General features: G+C 37.4%; 4 protein-coding genes across 6 annotated transcripts in view; 3 read left to right on the top strand and 1 right to left on the bottom strand.

Moving 5' to 3' along the window:
• Positions 1-2,625: 2,625 nt before the first annotated feature.
• On the top strand, positions 2,626-9,224 carry LOC107040938 (4-hydroxyphenylpyruvate dioxygenase). Its single transcript, XM_015261258.1, has 5 exons — positions 2,626-2,678; positions 4,587-4,997; positions 6,290-6,390; positions 7,648-8,200; positions 9,003-9,224. The coding sequence occupies exons 1-5, from the start codon at positions 2,676-2,678 to the stop codon at positions 9,075-9,077; spliced, it is 1,143 nt and encodes a 380-aa protein (XP_015116744.1). The 5' UTR covers positions 2,626-2,675; the 3' UTR covers positions 9,078-9,224.
• LOC107040939 (probable nuclear transport factor 2) lies at positions 8,955-14,610 on the bottom strand. 3 transcript variants are annotated; one of them, XM_015261260.1, is made up of 6 exons: positions 14,420-14,607; positions 14,145-14,279; positions 13,961-14,029; positions 11,537-11,635; positions 11,232-11,401; positions 9,395-9,478 (listed from the first exon to the last, which is right to left on the bottom strand). In XM_015261260.1, exons 2-5 carry the CDS (start codon positions 14,250-14,252, stop codon positions 11,288-11,290), a joined length of 390 nt encoding a protein of 129 aa, XP_015116746.1. In that variant the 5' UTR covers positions 14,253-14,279; positions 14,420-14,607; the 3' UTR covers positions 9,395-9,478; positions 11,232-11,287. The 3 variants fall into 3 exon arrangements, with proteins under 3 accessions (XP_015116747.1, XP_015116745.1, XP_015116746.1); XM_015261261.2 differs by lacking the exon at positions 11,232-11,401 and having other exon boundaries at positions 8,955-9,478; positions 14,508-14,610; XM_015261259.2 differs by lacking the exon at positions 11,232-11,401 and having other exon boundaries at positions 8,955-9,478; positions 14,420-14,599.
• A 1,409-nt stretch (positions 14,611-16,019) lies between these two features.
• LOC114841351 lies at positions 16,020-20,846 on the top strand. Its single transcript, XM_029126296.1, has 4 exons — positions 16,020-16,327; positions 17,213-17,558; positions 18,824-19,358; positions 20,752-20,846. Exons 1-4 carry the CDS (start codon positions 16,020-16,022, stop codon positions 20,844-20,846), a joined length of 1,284 nt encoding a protein of 427 aa, XP_028982129.1.
• A 45-nt stretch (positions 20,847-20,891) lies between these two features.
• The window catches only part of LOC107040936, a 9,380-nt gene continuing 8,382 nt past the window's right edge, over positions 20,892-21,889 (top strand). Inside the window, exon 1 of the mRNA XM_015261256.1 lies at positions 20,892-21,423. Within this exon, the coding sequence (XP_015116742.1) occupies positions 20,892-21,423 (532 nt within the window). The remainder of the gene's footprint in view (positions 21,424-21,889) is intronic.

The raw sequence follows: 21,889 nt of genomic DNA, 5'->3' as shown, positions 1-21,889 counted from the left end.
GAAATATACTATTTCATCTTGGTGCACTCTGTGCATGTTTGGCACAAAAAACTCCTGTTTTGATCATTTTCAAAAAACTATTTTCTTGGCACAAGTGAGCCTTGTTTGAGAACTCTCATTTTTCTCTCCGTGCTGAATGGGAGACTCTCCAGAGGTCGAGGCTGTGGGGGGTGAGGGAGCTGAAGATCGCTGGGAAAATTCACGATAGGTTCAGGAAAGGGAGAAATCTTAATGATGTTATTGTGAAGACTGAGGACTCTGTGCGGGAGGACTGAGGTTTTTTCATCAGCAGGGGATCAGGTGGACTGCCAACACCAGCGGATCTCGTGGAAGATGTGCCGTTGATGACGAAGAGAAGCCTGGAACGGGATCATGGGATTGTGATTTTGTAAGGGGTACTTGTGCCAAAGGTTGTTCTTGCCATTGTTGAGCTGAAGTTGATTTGATTCATTACTTTTAGCGCTTCAGCAACTCCAGTCTCTGTTTTATTAATCCGTATTTTTGTAAAAAAAACCCGACGAAGGATAAACAGAATGACAAAACCAGGTGAACTAATAAGACAAATTATGAGTTTATTTTGAATTCAGCAATAAATTCCGTCGCACTCATAATAAGCTTTACAATTGTCCAGAGCGATGCCATTCCATTTTTGCTTGCACGATTTTCTGATGAATCGTTTGTTCAGTTGTAAGTAGATAATACAGTGTTATCGATTAATATTAATTAGTATTAATTACTGTAACAAGTATGTTAAATCTTCGAGATAATCTTGAGATAATGTACGCGTTCTGTGATGAGATTAAATAAGAATTGCTATTAGAAATCAATAATGTCACGATATTGTCATTGATAATGTTGATGGAACCTTGATTTTTACATTCCCAGATGCTAATAGAATACAAGGATGTCATGGGGATCTCACGAAACTAGTCATCAAAACATTCGACAAAACATTTCGGTATTTTTTTTTATCGACAATTAAATATGTTATGGAAATTGGGAAGGGTTTAGGAGATCAGGCTGGATGACAATCGAGAAATTTTGTAGATACACGCATGAAGAATTGGTGTAGGAAATCTTATAGAAAATTCTGTCAGAAGCGGCAGAGGGAACACTATTGGACTTCTTTTAGGACATCCTACAGGAAATTCTATAGAAAACCAAAAATCTGATGGGAAATGTTTGAATTATCCATTCTGTAGAAATCCTATAGACAATTCTAAAGGAAATTGTGTAAAAAATCGTATAGAAATGTCTATAGGAAATTCTATAGAAAATGTTCAGAAAATTATATAAGAAAAATCATATGGGAAATGTTCTTATTCTCAGTAGTGGAAATTTCTACAAAAAAAATACGAAACAATCTAGAAAATTCCTGTAGAGAACGCCTATAGAAATATGTAAGAGATTGCTATAGAAATCGCAGAAAATTATCCAAAGAATTCTGTAGAAAATTTGTGTATGAACTTTCTATAGAAAAGCTATGGAAAAAATCCTATAGGAAATTTCTATAGAACGTCTATAGAAAAATCCTGTAAGACGCCTATAGAAAAAATTATACAAGAAATTCCTATAAAAGTCCTAGGAAATTATCGGAAAAAATCTCTAGAAAATTTATGTATGAAATTCTTATATACAAAAACCTAGGAAAATCGATAGGAAATGTTCGAGTTCTCCGTAGGAAATCCTATAGTATTTCCTACATTTAATTGAAATTTTTCGTGAGGAATTTCAGGCACTTATTCTTCTAATTTCAATAAGTAATAAAAAACTTTTCATTTACATTGAAAATAAAAGAAATATTCGTCTTTCATCATTCGAATTTAATGGACGAATTCCATGTAATGCCCATGACATCCTAAATCTCGAATCACGAAAGTATGAAAGAAAAATAAAAGAAAAATAATTTATAAATAATTATGTTAATTTTAAGTTTGAAATAAACCATCAGACTGACTCAGTATTTAACGAACAACAAAATAAAGAATTGTGAGACGATAATTTTCTAATAATCATCTGAACCTGTTAGAAATCCCGAATGATTAACATTCACTCTGTCGAGGTGATTTCCATATCAGCCTCTGATTTTTCTCCAAAAACTCGTTCTTAAGATATTCCGTCGATTTGTTGATGTTGAATCACGGTATGAGGATAACAAACAAGAGCTGGAGAGCGGAATCATAGAGAATAATCATGAAAAATGGTTTGAATGCAGTGACGCGTGAAATTGAGTTGATCAACAAAAGAAACGAGATAAATATGAAGAATTAATGGACAATTGTCGTTTTCCTTGGGAATTAAATTCGTAAATATCGCAGGAAAACAATTTGTCAAATGATTGGATGATCGGAATCGCCAAAAAATTGATCGAGACAGGAATAAATACATTCCCCAGTGGAAAAATTATCGAAATTCGTTGGCAACACGCTGGGATCAGGCAACGGATTCGTGTCAATCCGGTTTTTCTACCGTCGATTGCAATAAATTATGAGGAGTTTTAAATTCATTATGGAGCTGGGTACCTGTAAACAAGCCTCCGGTCTCCACCAATCACGGATCAAGATCGTGACTAGCCCATGTCGCGGGCCCCTTATTTAAATGAAACGTTCTGACGCAGCGCTCAGTTATCGTCCGGAATCTATCGCTTTCAGTTTGAGTTTACAGTTTTTTTTGGAATGGTAAGAGACATTTGGAAATTGGGGGGATTAGGAGGCAGATCTCGGTGAAGGTTTTAAAGGTCTTCGAGGTATTGCTTGGGATTTTGATAGTGAAGTGGTAATACTTGGCTGAATAGAACGCTTTTTCAAAACTCATTTGGTGGGGAATTATGTTGATGATGAGGGGGTTTGAGGAGAATGTTGAACGATTTTCTGACAGAATTTTTCAGACATTTCTCCATGAAACCCCCCTTATTGAGATTATTCTGCAATTCTTATATTTTAGAAGCTTAAATGTCGTAATGAAAATTACGATGTCGGGAAAGAGTGAATTCTTTTCGTCTTGTCAATGACTGAATTGTCTTGAGAACGAGTCGATTTATGAAAAAACGTCAAAAAACATTTTTGTAGAGAATTTTATCAGGAACAAAAAAGATTTAATGACATTTTTTCCTAAAATCAATAATTCCTAGGATAATTCCAGTTTTCAGAAACTTAAATTTCATGAAAATTCTGATTTTGTACATGCGTCACTTTTTCTCATCTTATGAATTGTTGAAATATCTTGATAACGGGTGAAGTGAATTTACAAAAGAAAAGTCGATATTATTTTTGTGCAGAATTTCATTTGCTACAAAAAAGATTTACTGACATTTTTCTCTGCAATCACTAATTACGGAAATGATGATATAAAAATACATTAAATAGGGGAGAGTGGGGCAAAATGAAACAATCGAAAACAGTTTGACACAATTCAAGCGAAAAAAAAATTTTCTGTTAAATTTTTTTTTTATCAACTTTTTTTATTATTTGGAGTACTGATGAGAATTATTTATTTATTTATTTTTTATTTTTCTTATAATTTAATTGATTAGATTAGGCTGATTCCACTGGTCTTCCTTCATTCGACTGAAATTCAACATCACATTTTCCTTTTTCTCCCTCTGGATCTCCCCCTAGGTCTTCCTCTGGACTTTGGATTTTGCTGTTTCATTTTGTTTTCAATTAATCCATTGACAAAATCTTTTTCCGTCAAAACTGCTCAATATTTTTTCATTCTACTGAACGGGAAATTATTATTCTCATTAGTACTCTCAAGAAAAATTAATAATAAAAAATATTAGTACTCTCAACAAAAGTTAATAATAAAAAATATTTAACAAAAAAAAAAATGTTTCCATCACGCTGTGCGAAACGTCCCTTTTCCACACATTGTGATGAAAAATATCGTTAGATACTCGTGGGAAAAGTGTTTTTAAGTATCGTGAAATTCCCTGATAAATAATTTCGTTTACAGACTGAGAGAATAGCATATTTCGATACGAGTGCGGAAATTCACGCGAAATTGTATATTTTGTTACGAGTGCGGAAAAGTGTTTTTTGACTCATGGGATTATATCACTCGCCTTCGGCTCGTGCTATAAACCTCCCACGAGCCAAAAAACTCTTTTCCGCACTCGTAACAAAATATACTATTTCGCGTGAATTGCGTCAAATAGTCATTTTTCGACTGTTTCATTTAGCTTCATGTTTCATTTTGCTACTCTGCCCTGTATTAAATAAGAGAATTTTTCTAGCTTTCCACATGTTTGAGACGTCATAAGAAATGATTGTTTGTGATTTGAATGATGTATTTTAGAAATTGAAATTTCATAAAAAATTGGATTCCGTAAGAAAATCAATGCTTCTCATCTTATGAATGGTTGAATTCTCTTAAGAACGAGTGGATTTACCAAAAAAACGTCGGAAATAATTTTTGTGGAGAATTTCATCGGCTACAAAAAATGTCTACTCACATTTTCCCTCGAAACCGCTCGCTACTGAGATAATTTCGCATTCCTACGAACCACTCCCCTGTTGAATTCACCCCCGAAATTCTAAAAAAAAAAAATTCCTTCAATCGTTTGATCACCGTTTCTCCTGGTTCAGACCACCTACACCGACAAGGGTCCGAAGCCCCTCGCCGGGCAGTTCCTGGCGTTCGACCACCTGAAGCTCTGGGTCGGGAACGCCAAGCAGGCTGCTGGCTACTACGTCGCTCGATTCGGTTTCGAGCCCCTGGGGTACCAGGGACTGGAGACAGGCTCTCGTAAGATCGCTTCGCACGCAGTAAAGCAGAACAAGATTGTTTTCGTCTTCGAGTCTGCTTATGAGCCCAATGACAAGCTGATGGCCGATCATCTCGCCCGACATGGGGATGGCGTTCGAGACATCGCTTTCAGCGTTGTGGACATCGATGCAATCGTCAAAGTGGCTAAGGCCCGAGGGGCCAAAGTGGTCAGAGATATTTGGGAGGAGAAGGACGAGAACGGAGTCGTGAGGATGGCCACTCTCCAGACGGTGAGGACGTTCATCTGACGAGATGATTCGATACTCAATTCAAATGATGAATTCTTAATTAAGGGGAGACTACTGTGAGTTTTAAAAGTCGCGGGCTATTGGAATGAGTTTTCTCATACATTGAAGATCGATTACATATGTCTAAAAACGGTGCAAAAAATTTTTTTATCTATTTTTTTAAATTGCAAAATTTATTTATTTTTTTAAATTGCAAAAAAAAAATTTATCGTTCGTGTACCCCGCACCATTTACACATTTTTTTCAAAATGTGTGCAATAACAATTACGAATTAGTTTCTTTAAATTCGACTCCTACACAACTAATTTCGTTATTTTTTATATTTAAAAATGGCATCATTCATGTAAAATAGCTCGAAAAATGTTTCTGAAAGAATCGAGAATATATTTGAAATATTTTAAGGATTATTTTCCCCATCGTCCTTCAGAACAATAGAATTGCGGAATTCGACGTCCCGTGGTCCAATCTGAACAGAATTATATCGATAATACCCCGTCGTTCGGTAATTTTCCCGTTGCCAAACAGAATAACAAAAAATTGTCGAATTTACCATGTTAACGCCGAATACCACAATTCTATTTATCGAAATGGTGATGGAGGAAATAATCCGCCGAATACCCCTCGAGCTTCAAAATGAATCGGAGTATTTCCCTCAAACTTCCCTGCATACAAATGAATGCGTTAAGTTTCGCAGGAAATTTTTTTTAACCTGTGAAACGTGAAATACCCGATCATTTTGAAGCTCTCGGGGTATTATAACCGATAATTTTCCTGTCGATTTTACACGAATGGCGCAAATTTTTATATTTAACAAAACAAAATTAGCTGTGTAGGTGTCGAATTTAAAAAAACACCTACACAGCTAATTTCGTAATTGTAATTGTACATTTTTCCACCAAATTTTGAAAAAAAAAATTCCGTAGCTCAAAAATAGAAGACCCTGGACTATTTTTAACATTTTAAGCGTCTGCGGGACAAAAGAACAATTAAAAAATTAATTTTTTTGCACTAATTATTCGTTTTTAGACATATATAATCGATTTTGGATGCAGAGAAATCTCACTCCAATAGCCCGCGACTTTTAAAACTCATATTAGTCTCCCCTTACATTCGGAGATATTCCTCGAAATAGCCAAGTGGACTTAAATTATTTTACAGCTTCGCGACTGAATGTATTTATTTATTCTCCATGTAACTCTGATTTATTCGTGCTGTTATTTATTCTGGCCATCCGTCTTTCTCAATTATTTCAATATTTTAATTCATCCTCTCAGTTTGGAGATACCCTGCATACTCTGGTGGACAGAACCAACTACAGTGGAAAATTCCTGCCAGGATACGTCGACTCTCCCGCAGATCCAATCACTCGTTTACTGTATGTCTTCTGAAAAATTCAACTTCTCATTTTCGAGTGTTCAAAATGAAACTCCAGGAAAAACGATTGTTCCTCAAGATTCCGGGATTCTCTTTTTGGTTTTTAGTTGAGGGTTAAATGGTTTCAAGGGTCAAATGACCCTTAAGGACATTCGGATTTGAGGGTTCGAGAGGGTCATGAGGGTCAAACAGCCCTTAAAGAGGTTTTAGTGGGGGGTCAAAAGACCGTGAGATCAAACAAGTCCTTGCGGACAGTCCCTTACGGGCGTTTGGAGTTCAGGGTCAAACAACTCTTAAAGGCGATTTAGTTGAGGGTCAAATGACCCTGAAAACGTTTTTAACCGGGGGTCAGAGTCAAATGGCTCTCAGGAGCAAAGGACCCTTACAGACGTTTAGAGTTGAGGGTCAAATGGTCTCGAAGGTCGAACAAACCCTAAAGACGATTTGATTCAGGGACAAGGGTCAAATGACCCTGAGGGTCAAACGACCCTTACGGGCGTTTGGCTGAGATAGTTCAACAGGGTCTTGAGAGTCAAACGACCCTTAAATACGTTTTTAATTGAGGGTCAAATGGACCTGAGGGTCAAACGACCCTAAAGAACGTTCGGAGTTGAGGTTCAAATGGTCTTGAGGGTCAAACAACTCTTAAGAATGTTTAGCATTAATTGTGAAATGGTTTTAAGAGGCAGAAAGAGCCATTTGAACCCTTTACCTTACACGTCCTCAAGGGCCGTCTGACACTTATAGCCGAGAGTCATTAATGGTTGCTTGACCCTTATTTCCGAGGGTCATTGAGGATCGTTTGACCGTTATTCCCAAGAGCCATTAAGGTTAATTTGACCCTCATTTCCGAGGGTCAATAAGGATCCTTTAATCCTTGTTCTCGAGGGTCATTAAAGGTCGTTTGACCCTTATTCCCTAGGGTCATTAAGGGTCGTTTAACACTCATTCCCGAGGATCATTAAGGGTCGGTTGACCCTTTTTCTCGAGGGTCATTAAGAGTTGTTTGACCTTTATTCCAGAGGGTCATTATGGGTCGTTTGACCCTTATTCCCGAGGGTCATTAAGGGTCGTTTAACCCTTATTCCCAAGGATCATAAGGGGTCGTTTTACTTTCAATCAGAACCAAGAAAGTTTCCCGAATTGTGTCAAGTAGTCGTTTTTCCTGGTCTTTTATTTCGCCATCTGTCTCTTCTGCTGAACAACATATCTTTATGCATGATTATCTACTTTTCTTTCTTCTCTCACCGATCCTCAGGCCAGACCCGAAATTAAAATTCATCGATCACTGCGTCGGGAATCAGCCAGACCAGCAAATGGAACCAGTTGCCAAGTGGTACGAGCAGAACCTCCAGTTCCACAGGTTCTGGTCAGTCGATGATACCCAACTACACACGGAATACTCAGCCCTCCGATCCATAGTGATGACCAACTACGAGGAGACTGTAAAGATCCCGATAAATGAGCCCGCCCCAGGGAAGAAACGATCTCAGATCCAGGAGTTTGTCGAGTATTATGGGGGCTCTGGGATTCAGCACATTGCGTTGAACACTGATGACATCATCGAAGCTGTCGGGAACCTGAGGACCAGGGGGATGGAGTTCCTCCAGGTCCCCGATAGCTACTATGACATGCTGCGGAAGAGGCTCAAGACCAGCGGAACCAAGATACTCGAGGATATTTCCGTTCTCCAGAAGCTCAAGATTCTCATTGATTACGATGAGAACGGGTATCTCCTGCAGATTTTCACGAAGAATGTGCAGGACAGACCCACTTTGTTCATCGAGATCATTCAACGGAGGAATCATAACGTGAGTAATTTTAAGAGACACTTCACCTCCTTTAAAAGGCCCCGGGAGTAGAAAAAAAGCTACTGAAATGTGGAGTACACTTTGTACCATGAATTCTGTGTCAAAAGGGGGTGGAGAAATCTGAAAGATAGCTTGAAAAATTTGTTCATTTTATAGAAACGGGATGGAGTGAGTTAGGGATGAGCCGGAGAGGATAAATAATTTAAAGAAATGTTTGAAAATACGAGGTGGAGGCGCCGCCATCTTTAAAGCTCCTTGCGGCAGAGGGAGGGGGGCATCCAAGCAAAATGGGGGCGCCTATACCTGTCAACCACCTCGCATTTTAAAACATTTCTTAAAATTATTTATCCTCTTCAGATCACCTTTAACTCGTTTCCTCCAGGTCCTAGAAAAAAATGAAAATGAACCAATTTTTCAAGCTATTCTACCTACACATTTTTTTATACGCTTTTGGCTGAGAATTCATGATGTCAAGTTTTTTCCGCGTTTCAGTAGTTTTTTTACTCCCAAGACTTCATAACCAGTGCGAAAAATTTAAGAAAAAAAAATCAGACTGGAAATTTCTGTCAATTTCGTATTTATTCTCATAAGTAGTAATTCTAGGAGAAAATATCACATGTTTTTTACATTATTATGAAATTTCCCCCGAAAAAATCTGACATTTTCTCTCAATCATGGAATCGAAATTATCACCACTTTCCACTTCAAACTAAAGGATTAAAAATACAATACAAAAAATTTATCTTCAACAATCTCCAATATTCATCACTTTATTAATCTCGTGTTTTAAAAATTATTCCAGGGATTCGGTGCTGGTAATTTCCAGGCTCTCTTTGAGGCCATCGAAATCGAACAGGCAAAGCGTGGAAATTTGTAACAAAAAAAATATCACCTCCAACTTACATAAATCGAAAAAAAAGCTGATGATTAATTAATAAATGTTTTATTCTTACGGCATTAGAAGCATTATTTTTCCTGTATAAAAATTTGATCTGGATAAAATGATACGCAAAGACGACAGGGATACAATCGTGACTGAAAAATTCATCAATTTTATCCTATTTTATTTCTGCCTCTTTTGATGCCCCTTCTATATCTTTTTCCATCCTTTCAATTGATTTTACTTAGTCCATGTGCCGTCTCGCCTGCTGCTGCTGCTTTTATTTATGCTGTCTCGTGAATAACAAGACGGAATATGTCATGCTGGCAATAGAATGAGCCCCCCAGTGGTTTCAACACGAATATCTGCGAGTATGCGTGTGGAGGATCGTCATCAGTCTGAGATAAAAATAATTATTTCAGTTGTGATGAAATTCGTTTCTAGGGGAGGGGAAATTAGCGATAATATTAATTACAGGGGGGGGGATGAATGCGGTTGATTGGTGGGGAAGTGGTAAAACGTAGAAGACAATTTTTTTCCGACGTTCGACCCTTGCAAGGTATGACCCTTATCATACCTTGCAAGGGTCGAACGTTGGAATGGTCGAACAACAGATCTAGGCAGGGCAATCTCAAAGGTCAAACGACAACAAGCGACAACCGGGGAGGCAGGAAGGACAATCGAAAGGTTCCAGCGACTATAAGGGTCAAGGGTCTAAGGGGCGACATGATCGTCACGAGGGTTATACCTCGCGACGAGGTATTATACCTTAAAGTATAACCCTCGCGACGTATGAACCTTGCAACGTTGGCCCCTTGTGAGGTATGACCGTTGCGACTTTTGACCCTCACGAGGCAGACCCTTGCGAGGTATGACCCTCGTGACGTTTGACCCTTGCAAGGTATAGCCCTCGTGACGTATGACCCTTGCAAGGTATAACCCTGGTGGAATTCAGTCACGAAGGTTACTAACACTGATAGTCGGGTTAAGGCTTTTCTCCCAGTTATTTACCTTTTTTACCATTTAGAGGTAAGTTACCAGTATTCTACTATGTACCGCAGAAAACTCCGATTTTCAGTGAACGACCCAACCCCGGCGAAATTTGTCATCGCAACTCCATTCGTATTTTTCCGCGCTTCCAAGTTGTGCACGCAGAATTTTTATTTTTCATGAGTTTTTTAATTATCACTTCCAAACAATTCTCATAGGCCACTTGGATTATTTTTTTTATGTTCCTCCATGAAAGCTCCACCCAATTGCGAAATTTCAGGAAAACGGCGACTTTTTTTCTGTTTTTTTTGGCGTGAGCCACAAACGAATTATTATTTCGAAATTCGTATAACGCGTCTCGAATATTCTATATCGTCGTATTCGAGACAAACATCATTATATCCTTGTCTCTCACGAAATTTCTGGACAATTCTCGAACCTTCCATAACAAAAGGTATTTAAACCCGCACGCTCCCGACCAAATAGTATATCAGTCAAACTCAGTACATTCTCAAACTCGATGTAAACACATTTAACGTGCTAAATACAACACCTTTATTCTGCTAAACCACGAGTTATTATTCTACGACATAAATATTTTTTTTCCGAATTCCCATAAGAGCCCGTGTTAAAATGTATTTTTTAGAAAAAATTCTGTTTTATCCATTCTTTTACGCTATCTGGGATTTTGCGCAGGGGTTTTGAAAAAATCAAAGAATGTAGGGGAGAGTGGGGCAAAATGAAACAGTCGAAAAACGACTGTTGGACGCACTTCAAGCAAAAAAAATGTATTTATTAAATTTTTTTTAATAATTTTTTTTTTATTTTTGGGAATACTAATGAGAATAATAATTTTCCATTCAGTAGAATGGAAAATTATCATTGTCATCAGTATTCCCAAAAATAAAAAAAAGTTGAAAATATTGAATAACAAAATTTTTTTTTGCTTGAATTGCGTCAACAGTCGTTTTTTTGACTGTTTCATTTTGCCTCTCTCCCCTAATGAAAAAAAATCATCAATTTCTTGACTTTTTTTCGACCTCTCCGGACTACGCCATAAATACCTTAACAACGAATCGTGTGAGTGACTGAAATGATTAAGCAGCAGTTAATGAGGTACTGTGCAAGTAATTAATGCAAATGTTGCAAACGTTTCCTTGCCTTTGCCACGATTTACAATGTTGATCGATGGATAATGAATTATTTATTTATTGGCTTTAGAGGGTGTCGTGCAACGCGAGTCTGAAGATGTCGTGCTGCACGAAAAAGCTGGTGCCGATCGGCTTCAGGACAAATGTCTGGGTGTACGCGTGGGGCTGATCCTCATCGGTCTGCCCAAAGCATTTGTATCATTTAGTTTTTCACATTGCAGACATCTTATTGACAAATTTCTATCAATTCTAGCGTCAGTTCTAGGCTAATTCGATAATTGGGCAGGGGTTTGATAAATTATTATTTTTTGTTACCTTCAGCCTCCCGAGGACGTGAATGAGGACTCCACCATCTAACGTGGGTTGTGAATCCACTGCGGTGAGTACTCTTCCGATTTTCTTAAAACTCAGGCTCTGGAAATGAAAACTTTTATGAGTTTCGAATGTTTTATTAAATTCTTACACTGTAGATCGGGTAAACAGATCAATTTCTGGGTGAGGGCATGATTACGATGAAAAATCTCGAAGAATTTAAACCCAATACCCTGTTATGATAAATAATTAAAATTGTGAATATTTCTTACATTTTCACAACCGCACTGTTCGCGAATATTTTAGTGCCTCTTTTTCAAAACACAGAGCAACCCCATTTTTCTCTACTTTTTTGGGCACTTTAGTTGTAAACAAATACTGTTAGCATATAATAATGTACATAATTAATTATTAATAGATATATTTTTGATAATCAAGTAGAGAAACACAATCTCAATATCCAGTTTAAACTCGAGAGCCACTAATTGGCCATAAGTTTATTAAAAAAAAATATTTTACATAATTTTTTTAGACCAGTTTTTATACATGTATATACTGTATATAATTGATTGTTGACTGAATAAAAACTCTGTTGAAAAAAAAATTCGTTGCCTGTGTAATGCCCAAAAATTTTATAAAATTATTTTATGTTAATAAGAAAAAAACAAATCAATTAATGTAAATTAATTAGAATACATTTCATCATTTGAACTCGATTCAAAATCCCAAAGACATTGGAATCGAGTACAGAAATGATGAAATGGCTCGCTCAGAGTGATCCCATTTCTCAATATTAAAATTCGCAAACGGAGAACCGATGAATCGAAACCTAAAAACCCAAGTGAACTACTTCTCCCAAATAACAATTAAAGAGTGGGAATAGTCATACGACATTTTCCACCATTCAAAACTTGACTTGCGGAAACCCCCACGAGTCAAGTGACCCCAAAATTCACATAAAAACCCCAGAAAAACCAAATTAATCAGTCTTGAAGCAGCAACGGAGCAGTAACAATTCTGGTGGAAATAGTTCGCTTAATCGGTCCGGTTTTTCAATCCTTCCTTCGATTACGCGGGATAGTACTGAATTAATAGTAGGTTACGAACAATTGAAATTATCCGGGAGTAAAATTTCTTTAATCGAGAGTGGTGACTATTCTAACAAATAAAGAATTCGTTTATTGTGACGCGTTGTGGACAGCCTCATAAAACTTTAAAATTCAACTGCCAAAATTTATTAAAATACATCGAGTAGAAGAAAGTGTTTCTGTGAAAGAATCCACAATAGCCTTTAGCACGACTAATTGCTGGTGAGGAAATTACGGATTTACCCAGGGATCTACAAGTTCATCGATTAACTTATACAAAACCGACCGAATTGTGAGTGATAAAATTTGTAAACCCAAATTTGAATCCTTAAGGTCATTCCAGGGGTAGAAAATTTCGAGATAATTGAATTGTTAGATTTTCGTAAATTAAATATTCTGTTTTGTAAACCTAAATTTTTCTTAAATTCATAATTAAAGCATAAACCAATTTTAAATCTCTTGATGTTCAACGTTTTTGGAGAACTTAATCCTTTCCCTAGTTATGAAATTCTTTTCTACCCAGAAAGCCCCTTTGCCAAGGTAAGAGTATAAAACTTCGCGTCGTCCAATAATTTTAAAAATTTAAAAATTTTAGCTTTCTGTTAAATATAAATTAAAACATAGTCCTCCAACGCATTGATAAATTCTTCGGACATAGCACCTCGAATGGGCTGTCACTCAACAACGAATTGTGCGACCCCCACCACATTCCGACAGAATCGAGAGCGTATTGTTATCAATTTTATGAGCCATAACAAATTCCACTTTGAGGACAATTTTTTAAGTGATCATTGAAAAAGCGATTTTTGGAAAAATATCAATTTTTTTGAATCTGTATGAAAAATTGAATTTTAATTGGTGAGCTTAAATTAAATTCGATTGATTCCTTTCAGGAAAATTGGGGAGGTGTGGGAGTAACATGGACACTTTTGATTTTTTTCTAAATGTTAGTGACGGGTTGAAATGTTGATGAGATTCAATTTTTTTTTCAATACAAAGAACAATTCTTTCCCTTTGTGATGAGCTCTATTGATACATTTATTTCTGAGTTATGAATAATTTTAAAAAAGTCTAGTGTCCATTTTACCCTACTCTCCCCTATACAGATTTATTTAGTTACCCTAAAACAAAAGTTGGAAACTTAATTTTGAGGGATTACAAAGCTTCCATTCGAAAGCAAAAAGTATTCATTGCAAAAGGTTACTGACCCTTAAATTGACTGAAAAATGTATACTCCACACTTCTCTATGCTAATCAATTGATAAAAGAAAAAATGACGAAAATCATGAAAAAAACAGACGAAACTACACAAATAGATAAATAAACAAATCCAACTCACATTTAATTTCTCCATAATATTGGAAACTCCTTTTATCTGTATTCCCTCAAACGTCATGAAGGAGTCATTCTGAAAAACCACAAAATTATAGGTTATGTTCATCCCCCGGCATCGAGACAACCCCCAAAACTGCAATTCCACGTCTTCCCCCCAACGAATTTTCCTCAATTAATCATCTACTCACATTGTACATGTTAACGAGGGTTGATCTCTGCAGAGCATCATCGAAGAGCCCGTAATATTGCTGAACAAATCCCTTGCCAATATCGTCGTACGCCAGATGCAACGCCATGGCTAGGACACACGTTACTTCCCTTCCCTTTCAACAATAAAAGTCAAATTTACCTCAGAATCGCGAAAATCAAAAATCATGAAAAAAATCCTCCCAAGTGTTATGGCACATTCGGCTTTTTGGGACTGAATGAAGTGGCTTTTTGTTTTTTTTTTTCCTCTACGTACCTCTCCTAAGGTGAAATCGAACGAGTGTCCAACGGAGTTCGGACGAAAAAAAATAACGAAAAGAAAGAGATGAAAATTTGGGCTTTACCGATTCGTTTTGACGAGGTTTCCAACGTTTTTTGCGGAGTGAAGGGAGAGAGGAGGCAAGTTTTTCGAGACCTCGAAAATACGAAAATTGGGGGGCGCCATCTGCTCCGTTTCCGGTTTCCTTTCTTCAATTTTTGCTTCCAATGGAAGCGAAATGGCTCAAATTTCCATTTTTTCGAAATCGAAAGGAAAACGAAGAGAAAGGGGAGGAAATTATTCCTGTGGAATTTGTTGAAGCAGTACTTATTGAACTCGTTACGATAATTCAAATATTCTATCGATTCCACAGAAATTACGTTTCAAGTTACTATTTCGTTCCGCTACTTCACCGCTTGATTAATTTCCCAAGATAGTCAATCATTTTCTGATAATTATCAGCTGCAGTTCGCGTGACTTCACGGATTATTAATAATTGAGATGTATTAATTGGAGAGTGCAATCTCTCCAGTAAATTCGCCTGAAATTCCGCTCGGAATTTTCCATTCGTTAAAATGCTTAGAATTTTTTTAATTAAAAATTGAAGTTTAATTTTCCATCGGTGCCTTTTGATCCTCTGTTATCTCAAATTCCACTAAATATTGAATTCATTGATCAATAAAAATCGCGAAATGGAAAGGAAGGCGAAAAGAAAGGAGAGGAAATTATTCCTGTGGAATTTGTTGTGCAGTACTTATTGAACTCGTTACGGTAATTCAAATGTTCTATCGATTCCACAGAAATTACGTTTCAAGTTACTATTTCGTTTCGCTACTTCACTCCCAGATTAATTACGCAAGATATTCAATGATTTTCTGATAATTATCAGCTGCAGTTCGCGTGTCTTCACGGATTTTAATAATTAAAATCTATTGATTGGCGAGTGGAAGGGTAAAAGAAGTGGAAAACGAATTGAAAGAGAAAATGAGCAATCACTCCAGTAAATTCACCTGAAATTTCTCACGGAATTGCCCATTCGTTGAATATCTTAGAAATTTTTTTATTAAAAATTGCGGTGAAATTTTCCATCGGTGCATTTTGATCCTCTGTTATCTCAAATTCAACTAAAAATCGAATTTATTGATCAATAAAAATTGCGAAATGGAAAGGAGAGGAAATTTTTCCTGTGGAATCTACTATTGAAGCAGTACTTATTGAACTCGTTACGATAATTCAAATTACGTTTCAAGTTACTATCCCGTTTCGCTACTTCACCGCTTGATTAATTTCCCAAGATAGTCAACAATTTTCTGATAATTATCAGCTGCAGTTGGCGTGTCTTCACGGATTTTAATAATTAAGATCTATTGATTGGGGAGTGGAAGGGTAAAAGAAGTGGAAAACGAATTGAAAGAGAAAATGAGCAATCACCCCAGTAAATTCGCCTGAAATTCCGCACGGAATTGCCCATTCGTTAAATATCTCAGAATTTTTAAAATTAAAATTAGAGGTGAAATTCTCCATTCGGTGCATTTTGATCCTCTGTTATCTCAAATTCAACTGAAAATTAAATTCATTGATCAATAAAAATTGCGAAATGGAAAGGAAGGCGAAAAGAAAGGAGAGGAAATTCTTTTTGTGGAGTTCATTGAAGCAGTACTTGTTGAACTCGAGCATCCACGGGTTCAAGTACCTCGTGGAGCCAGACAGACACTGGACCGAGCGATTGTTCTGGATAATAGCTTGTGGTGTGAGTTGTTGGGCCTGTGGAGTGATGGTCATCAGTACAATTCAATTTGCAACAGCCCGAGATGTCTCGATCACAATGGCCACAGATTATTTGGGCTACGAGGCTCAAGTCCCGGCTCTGCATTTCTGCATGGAGGCGACTGACAAAGCTAAAGAGTAAGTCCTCAAGACGTCTAAGAATATCGATGCGTTGAACATAAAAGGAAATAGTTTTTTATCGCAATTGAGAAAATGAACGAAGAAGATGTAATGATTTCTTGCAACTCTCCTATAGAATTGCTAGCCACATGAGGCGCACGCCTCGTCGATCGGCCAGTTGAAAATTGATGTAGAATAATTGATGTGATGATCAATATGATCATTGATATAATGATGATGATTATTGTTTTTTTATTCATTCCTAAATGAATGAATGATATCACATTGAAGGAAATATTATTTATGACAAGTCAAAGTCAATAAAGAAAAAGTTGAAGTTTCTCGCGTTTTCCTAAAAACTTGAGAAGTTTTTTAATGCACTTGAAAACTCAAGAACTTTCTTGGACTCTTTAAAAAACTTGAGAATTTTCTAGAAAACTTGAGAAGTTCCTCGAATTTCCCAGGAAAATGGCGAAACTTCGCGAATGTTCTAGAAAACTTCAGAAATTATTCGAATTTTCTAGAAGACTCGCGACATTTCTCGATTTCGCTAGAAAATGTGAGAAGTTTTTCGAATTTTCCAGAAAATTTGAGAAATCTCTCGAATTTTCTCGAAGCCTCCAGAAATTTCTCGATTTTTCTGCAAAATGTGAGAAGTTCACCCCCTTTTAGATTTGACGAATACAATGCTTCCACTCGGAAGCAAAAATCTGTAGAATTCTCTATTAATCGTTCCTGTTTTCTATGGAAAACCTACAAGATTTTCTATACTATTTTTAATGGTATTTCTTATTGATTTTTCCCAGTGAATGTCCTGTAGAAACGCCAATAGAATTATCAATATCTCCTACAGAAAGCTCTAACGAAATCTCGAATGTACTCGAGTTGCCATCTCAATTCCAGGTTCATGTACTCAAGGGGTTTAGATGCCAAAAATATAATGGATTACCAATCGCTTGGATTAAAATCGAAGAACATCCCCACTGAAGAGGAACTCGCAGAAATAATAAGACTGACCCAGCCAACCTGTGAAAATATGCTCGCACAGTGTCTGTGGAATGACGAAGAGATCAACTGCTGCGATCTGTTTTTCCCCCTGCAAACCAATAGCGGACTGTGTCTATCAGCGAATTCTCTGCAATCCATCAAGCCGGGTAATACAACCGGACTGGAGCTCTTTATAAATCACAGAAAACAGAAGGGGCGATTGACGATTTTAATAAAGAAAACGAAGGAGAAACTTCCATATGTGAGCTTCCACTTTCATTTTCATTTTTATTTCACACAGACCCAACAGCACATGGCCAATTACAGGATCAAAATCAAATAGACAAAGTATCATAATGAAATTAATAAAATGAACAGTCCAAAATAATACTCATGACGGAAAGCATTATTTATAATTTTCATATTATACAAATTACGAGACTGCCTAATCTATCTAAATGACTTAATAATCAACGTACTTAAATTTTCCACTCTCATTTCAACCAATCAAAATCCAGTATTCGGGGTCACATGACCGCAACTGCACCGATAACCCCATTTCTTCAAATTTGAATTTGAAAAAAATGGCAATAGAAGACAGTCGCAGCGTCAATTAATTTATAATGCATTCGTCGAGGGCTAATAGAGGACTGAGGAGTATTCATTTTGATGTCTCGATTATTTTCATCCACTCTCACTCCAACCAATCAAAATCCAGTATTCGGGGTCACATGACCGCAACTGCACCGATAACCCTATTTCCTCAAATTTGAATTTGAAAAAAACGCCAATAGAAGACAGTCGCAGCGTCACTTAATTTATTGCGTATTGATCGAAAGCTAATGGGGACTGAGGAGTATTTATTTTGATGTTCTTGCCAATTGTTAATTGCAATTGTTAATTGTCATTGATTGATGAAAAAATTCTCAATTGTATGCAAGGCTTATCTGATGAATCGCTACGAGTACCCAACAGCGGAAATAAGTACGGATAGAAAATTAGAGCTGAAAAAGAAAAGCCTCGTAGTGATCGATGTAACCGCCGTTCCAACGGCCAATAAACCGGAAGTCATCGGGATGTCAATGTCAATGCGAAAATGTCGTATGTCTTCGGAGAACACCAACAATATCTATTTAAAATAATTGTGGAAATTAAATATCAGATATTTATTTCGAGCGAAATACTCAACTGGAAATATCCATTCGAAATACCATTCCCACTTAATTTCCACGAGCTAATGCCCATATCTCTGTTAGTTATTAAATTAAATGTCTCGATTATTTTCATCCACTCTCACTCCAACCAATCAATATCCAGTATTCGGGGTCACATGACCGCAACTGCACCGATAACCCTACTTCCTCAAATTTGAATTTGAAAAAAACGCCAATAGAAGACAGTCGCAGCGTCACTTGATTTATTGCGTATTGATCGAAAGCTAATGGGGACTGAGGTGTATTCATTTTGATGTTCTTGCCAATTGTTAATTGTCATTGATTGATGAAAAAATTCTCAATTTTATGCAAGGCTTATCTGATGAATCGCTACGAGTACCCAACAGCGGAAATAAGTACGGATAGAAAATTAGAGCTGAAAAAGAAAAGCCTCGTAGTGATCGATGTAACCGCCGTTCCAACGGTCAATAAACCGGAAGTCATCGACATGCCAATGTCAATGCGAAAATGTCGCATGTCTTCGGAGAACGCCGACAACCTCTACCTAAAGTGGTACAATTACGACGGCTGTCTGATGGAGCAGCAAATGCGCAATATGCTGAAACTGTACGGATGTATAAGCCACATATTCCCTAGGGTTCCAACAATCGAAATGTGCAATGCGACGCAATTGGATGGAGCATATCTTTGGGCGAAGGGAATCAAAAACGTTGACGCAGCCAAGTGCCTGCCTGATTGCGAGGGCATTGTGTATGACTTTAGTCTGAATAAATACGAGTATCCGAATTTACCGACATGGGCGCCATTGCAGATTGAGGTTAATATGTTGCCGGGGCCCAGCATCCAGTACGAGAGATATGCGACCCGGTCTCTTCTACAAGTTATCAGTAAGTTCGATTGATTGTTTATTATTTCGGGGATTGAGAGAAGCTTTGGCCTGAAGAGGTGGGTGAGGGGATTTGGAGGTGCTGGGTTCAATCTTCCGTATCTCGAGATCAAATGATACGATTTGGCTGAGTTTGAGTTTATTTTAACGCTTGAAAAAAGAGATTGAAAATTGGAGAAAATGGGGGAAATTCACTCTGCCAATTTGGAGATATTGACGATTGCAGAACGATATTTTTTTTGTTGACTTGGTCTTGGAAATTTGACAATTTCGACGATGATGGGGATAATTTTTTTCAATTTTTTTTTATAACAAAACGGGATTTTTCACCACTTTTTAAAATCTTCAGTTCGGTAATAGAGGAATAACTAATTGTAGGAGAAAAAAAATCTATCGAGATTTGAAGTTTGCAAAACAAAAACAAATCATAAAAACATGGACTTTCTGCTTTTTACTTTAAAACGATTCAGTGGCAAATATTTTCTGGGAAGGTACCCAAAAAATCTTCAGGTTTTTTTTTGCAATAAATTTCGTCACCCACAAGGAAATACCCTGCATATTATCAGTAAATTTCATTGATTGTTTTTCATTTCGGGGATTGAGAGAAACTTTGACCTGAAGAGGTGGGTAAGGGGATTTGGAGATGCTGGATTCAATCTTCCGTATCTCGAGATCAAATGATACGATTTGGCTGAGTTTGAGTTTATTTTAACACTTGAAAAAAGAGATTGAAAATGGGAGAAAATGGGGCAAATTCACTCTGCCGATTTGGAGATATTGACAATTGAAGAACGTTTTTTTTCTGTTGACTTGGCCTTGTTAATTTGAGAATTTCAATGACGAGGGAGATTTTTTCAATTTTTAAAATAATAAAACGGGATTTTTCACCACCCTTTCGAATCTTCAATTTTCATTTTCATTCTGTAATTAAAAAACAATCTGTTGAGACTAAATTTCCAAAAAAAAACAATTTATAAAAAAATTGACTTTTTCCATTTCACGTTAAGATTTAGTAGCAAATATTGCCTGGGGCTGTACCCGAGAAGAACGTCAGAGGCTTTGTTGCAACAAATTTCGTCACCCACAAAAAAAATACTCTGTAAGTTATTAGTAAGTTCGACTGATGATTTTTTATTTTGGGACTGAGAAAAGCTTTGAAAAAATGGGATTTTTCACTACGTTTTTGAAGCCTCAACCGGCTAATAACTGAATATCATCGACAAAAAATCATCCGCATCATCCCAAAAAGTTCATCCACACCATCCACGCAAAAAAGGCCCCGACGTTGTTCGCAAAATCCCCCAAAAGGTCAAGTTTCCCTCCTCTTCCCCCCGCCAGCCTTCCCCGTTATCTCGAAATTCCATCTCAAACACAGATCATGTCCTCATTTTCAGTATCAGTAGGAAGTGTCGTCGGTTTATTTATGGGAGCGAGTCTCCTGAGCATCGTAGAACTCCTCTACTGGCTCATCATCCGGACAAATCCATAATCACATAAACATTAATCACCCAGTGACACCTCAACAAACCCCATCATGAGTTTCTATTTACCACCGAATCCCCCAATGATTCCGGAAGCCTATAAAGACGTTGCATTCCCCCGATTGTCCCCCACACCACCAACAATGTCGGACAAGTGTCTGGTGACGCTCCAAGACACGAAGCTGATCGCCAAAGCAGCGGTGGGACCATCGGCGGAGGTCCTGGACTTCACCGTGACCAAGTACTCGTCGGAGAAGCTGGGCTTCCTGGGGTCCCACCGCCACCTGAAGATCCTGGTGAAGGAGGACCATGCCGAGGGGTCTGAACGTGAGGTCAACTGCTTCGTCAAGGCTCTGCCCCTGGACAGCCCTCTGCAGCTCCTCTACGCACAGGAATCCAGGACCTTCGAGAAAGAAGCAGCCTTTTTCACCAAGATCTCCCCTCTGATGACTGCCGATTCCACCGGGCCAACCTGGTGCCCCAGGTGTTACCTCGTCAAGGACAACGCCCTCATCTTCGAGGATCTTGGAGTGCAGGGGTTCAAGATGAGGGACAAACTCTTCGACGAGGTCGTCATCAAATCAGGTTATTGGTTTTATCTGGTTTTATGAGTATAGGGGAGGTAGGGGCAAAGCGGACCCTCTAAGCGAATCGTTTAGTTTTTTAAATTCTAATGAGTCAATGCACTTCACGTGGAGATCATAATCTCATTAGAATTGCAATTAAGATCTGTCATTAAATTAAAAAAAAAATTAATGTTGGGGCAAAGTGGACCCTCTGTTTTTTTAAAATTATTTTAATTTTCCGTTTGTCAGGAGTCATTGTCATGTTGTTCTACCGATTGGATAGAATGTAATCGCTGTTGATCAAAAACTCACATTTCTTGTTCACAATTAGATCCGCAGGAGCTCACACAAATTTATACTTGCCCTCATTGCATATTTTTTTAGTCAAGGTAGTAAATTTCACTTTATAAAACGTATTAGAATAATTCTGGCGACTCGATTCAATAATTTATGTGAGGGTCCACTTTACCCCACACTTTTTTTTT

Source organism: Diachasma alloeum, unplaced genomic scaffold, assembly GCF_001412515.2.
Source record: "Diachasma alloeum isolate Michigan unplaced genomic scaffold, Dall2.0 Dall_scaffold_00349, whole genome shotgun sequence".
NCBI classification, from domain to species: Eukaryota; Metazoa; Arthropoda; class Insecta; order Hymenoptera; family Braconidae; genus Diachasma; species Diachasma alloeum.
This window is presented reverse-complemented; position numbering and strand designations above follow the sequence as displayed.